This window comes from Formica exsecta, unplaced genomic scaffold (assembly GCF_003651465.1).
Source record: "Formica exsecta isolate Colony F162 unplaced genomic scaffold, ASM365146v1 scaffold500, whole genome shotgun sequence".
NCBI classification, from domain to species: Eukaryota; Metazoa; Arthropoda; class Insecta; order Hymenoptera; family Formicidae; genus Formica; species Formica exsecta.
Window position 1 is genome coordinate 849580 of NW_021852243.1, and position 4251 is coordinate 853830.

Genomic DNA, 4251 nt, shown 5'->3' on the forward strand with positions numbered 1-4251 from the left:
CGATTTTGCACAGAGTGTCCTAAATTTAAACCACTAACTTTCAAATTAAATTGTTCAAAGCATTCATAGATAATGTGTGATTCAATGTTACAAATACTTCCTATATCTGTAAGTAGTATCGTAATTCCAAAAACACAATTTTGATTTATCATTAAAAATATTCATATAATGCAAAGAGAGAATAGAATGTTAGAATATATGTTCTTTCACCGTAATTTTAACTTTAATCTTTAATCACTTTGTTATATTATTTTTTGCAGAAGAAACAAACCTAAATTACTTAAGTTTCTCTTACACAAAGAAAGAATTTGAGCTTAAGCTTAAATTGAATGTCTTATATAATTAAAAATGAAAATATATGAATGATGTAATAAATGATGTAATGCATATTTTTTATAAAACAGTTTTATATTTTTCATATTTTCGTGCACACACATATTCTTCCATTGAATATCACAGATATTTAGAATTACAAGTATTAAAGTTCGATTACATAAGAGTATAATATATTTTATTGCGAATTTTATTTTATATCTGAAACTGCAGAAATAATATCATAAAAGATACCATAACGTCTGTTATTATATATATACACGAATAAATCTGTATTTATAAGTCGAATTTTTAGAGCTTTCATTTAAACAGATTATTTTAATAATTTTGCATAATACATCTTAATGTATTGTCTAAACTTTTTAAATTTGATGACAATACCTAATTTTGCCGCAACTTAGTTGTTATATGTGTGATCAGCAAAAAGAGATAGCTAAAATAATCCGCGAAATTATAAAATTATTGGCGATTAATAAAAATCGCTGCATGTACAACAAAAATTCTCGTTATATATGATTTCCATTAGTCCTGCATTTATTGCATATATATTATACGTTTACTATACGAGTGTAATAAATCGAACAATCTGAGAGATAATAATATATAGAGAGTAATAATTTATCCATTTTAATATAAGTCATAACTATCTTGCAAGAAGAGACTACAATCATGAATGATTGATAAGAAGACTAGACCCAAAATCACATAACGCTCATTATCGGTCTCTAATAGTCTTTAAATACATGATTGTAACATCTCCTTTTAGTATTTTATGTACATAATTAAACAAAAAACTATTGTTAATTCGGAATTTAAATTTTGGAATTAGTTAATTCCGAAATTCAAAAATCATTTCTTAAGATTTGATATAATAGCAATATATAATTGCAAGAATTATTCTCTTATTCTACTTTTTACTGATATAGTTACAAATATGCCATCATTTTAAGCTGTATTTATTATATATAATTCATAAAAAATATATATTCTTATTGCAATTTAATAAGCTTTAAAGAGAGTAGGATAATCTTGCATAAAATAAACTAACAATTTTTTTATCCAGAAATATATTGTTACTACTTATAATATATATAATATATATATGGTTCTCATTTATTTTTCCATAATATATAGCTATATATATTTAATAAAGTGATAATATTATTGAATTTTCTTTTATTGCATTTTAACATATTACTTATACACATTGCATCAAAAAGATGATGGTTTAATGTGTTTGAAGATTGTTTTGCTACACAAATATATTATATCACAATTTTTAACATTTGAATAAAAGTTATATTTGTTTTATATTTTGACAATTGTAGAAATAAATCATTTTTTTAGTTTAGTATTTACATATAATATTGATTTCTTGAACTACATCTATTATTGATTACTTATTGGATCCATTGCTATACTAATAATTAAAGTAGGCACTTTTATACTCTTACAGTACATTTCTTTCTTCAAATATATTTATAAGACATTGATACACAGTCTTATCTCTGCTCTATGATAATTTTCAAAATTGAGAAAGGGAGCTTGAATGTAATTGTAAAGGAAGTAAAGCAAAGAATTTAATTAAAAAGGAAGTAAAAACTTTCTATCACTATATCAATGGCACAAGAGAAAGCAATTACTACACGTCGCTTCTATTCCTAATATCGCCATCATATTTTGATAATAACACCTGATTATCTTCGCCCCGCCACTTTTGTCGGATGTAAATAAAAAGTCCAATGAAGAATATTAAAACGCCAATACCTGCTACTCCAAAGCACGTTACAGTACCCAATGATGGAAAAGTCAAAAGTAGCTCAACTTGACTTGCATAACTGGCAGTTAGATTAGCCTCTTGAGTAAACCATAGCATCGGAATGTACGTCTTATTTATATTTTCAAACATACTAAAAAATAGCAAATAAATTGTATAAAACATTTGTAGATTATCCATAGAGAGATTGCATATGTAATTCAACCATTATTTTATAACTTTATTATTATTATTACATGTTTCAATAATTTAGACAATTTTTTTATTACTCAAGATACAATTTTAATAGAAAACATTATTAAAACTTAAAATCTTAAATAAAGCATTTTAACGCGTCAGATATATTTTTCTGTTACATATATTTAAGTAATTAAGTAATTAATAGTGAAAGGAAATGTGTTATTTCTTATGCCTCATAATCATTTCATCGTCTTTCAAAAATAATCCTTCCCTTTACTCTCACGAAATTGCTGTGTGTAATATCAATCATATATGCTATTACTTACCTCATGTATTCCACTGGTTCTATTAATAAATTTAGTTGCAGTTGCGCCTTAACTTGCAACGGGATACCTGTAGTCTTTAAAATTTATCTTGTGTATAATATCTATGCAGCATCATAACATACTTACATATATAATATATAATATAATATTACATAATATATATATATAACATTGATGAGAATAATGTTTTATGTAAGATGCATACCGGTTCTATGACCATTGATATTTCGTGTTTTTCTCTATCAGGCGACATTCCTGTTATAGCATTTCTGTAAGTTGGATCTGCTAGATAAAAATGTGGCATACTAACGAATGCCGGCGCTCCATATTTACAGGATGAAATATTTAAGGCTCCGCTAGGTCCACAATCTCCATTGGGACAATAACACTGTCTTGATGATACATTTTTGCCATTATCTAACATTTTATCATCTCCGATATATTTACTTCCGGTTAGACTTTGAAATGTCGTTGTACTTGCATATGATAACTTCAAAGATCTAAATAATATACAAATCTTGTTATCTAATGGACTTATTTATTTTTATATTTATAGTTTAATGTTTTGAAAAAAGAATTTTTGGCATTAATTTATACTATTTATATAAAAATGTGTGTATAAATAACTTACATATATAAATAACATTTATACAAAATAACTTACATGTATAAATAACATTTATACACAACAAAGTTAATATGTAATTCAATTTATTCAAAATTCAACATTAATCTTTTTAAGAACAAAAGATATGTTAAAATAAAAAAAAGCAATTAATTCAATTAAAATATCAATTAAAATTTAATTAATATTAAATCAGAGGCATTTTTTATTTTGACAATTTTATATATATTTTTGTTATATAGCTTAAATGATACCTATATTTTATATAATTTTTTAATACTTACGTGCAAATATCAGGAACAAAGAGAGATACGGTATTATTATTTGATAAGGGTGGCCAAAAATCGCCATTTGTTCCGTTTATTATACCGCATGAACCCTCGTAATAATCTGTTCTATTCTTGAAATTCCATTCTTTGACCAATCCCATATCATATAAATTTGTTGATCCAGTGAGCATATTGAATGTGCCATCATAACTCTCCGAGCCATTTCTCTATGACAAAAAAAAAATTCTCGTTTAGAATTACATCGAATTGTGTTTGATGCATATTTGTGATTTATTATACTCACCGCATAAAACCATCCAAACTTTGTATAAGGTAATGCAGTAGCATTCATCTTTTTTGCAATTTCCAATAATGTATCATTATATCCTTCGAATAATAGCTCATTTACACTTTTAGTTAATACTAGTTTTTCTCCTAGACGCACCATAAATCCGTTGGTCAACTTACGTATGAATGGAGATTTACGTTTTACGGAAAATGCGACTGTCTAAAATTGGACATTATAACGTAACGCACAATAAAAATTATACAATAACTGATAAATAATTATATCATACTGCAACTATCGGATTTAAGTTGGTTATTTTATCAGTCAGACTCCCATTGGACAATGATTCTTCAAAGAACCATACTTTCTTTCTTTGAAATGTGACAGTCCCATTGTCATTCCATACTTGATTTACTTTATAATCAATTTCTCTGTAAAAAAAAAAAATATAT

General features: G+C 25.6%; 1 protein-coding gene across 7 annotated transcripts in view; it reads right to left on the minus strand.

Moving 5' to 3' along the window:
* Positions 1-396: 396 nt before the first annotated feature.
* LOC115241653 (protein croquemort-like) overlaps positions 397-4251 on the minus strand; it is an 11598-nt gene continuing 7743 nt past the window's right edge. For all 7 annotated transcript variants that reach the window (XM_029817505.1, XM_029817503.1, XM_029817502.1 and 4 more), the window contains exons 4-9: positions 4089-4230; positions 3815-4018; positions 3526-3737; positions 2822-3116; positions 2617-2690; positions 397-2243 (exon numbers count right to left, since the gene is read on the minus strand). In XM_029817505.1, coding sequence (XP_029673365.1) covers positions 1976-2243; positions 2617-2690; positions 2822-3116; positions 3526-3737; positions 3815-4018; positions 4089-4230 — 1195 coding nt within the window. In that variant the 3' untranslated portion in view covers positions 397-1975. The remainder of the gene's footprint in view (positions 2244-2616; positions 2691-2821; positions 3117-3525; positions 3738-3814; positions 4019-4088; positions 4231-4251) is intronic.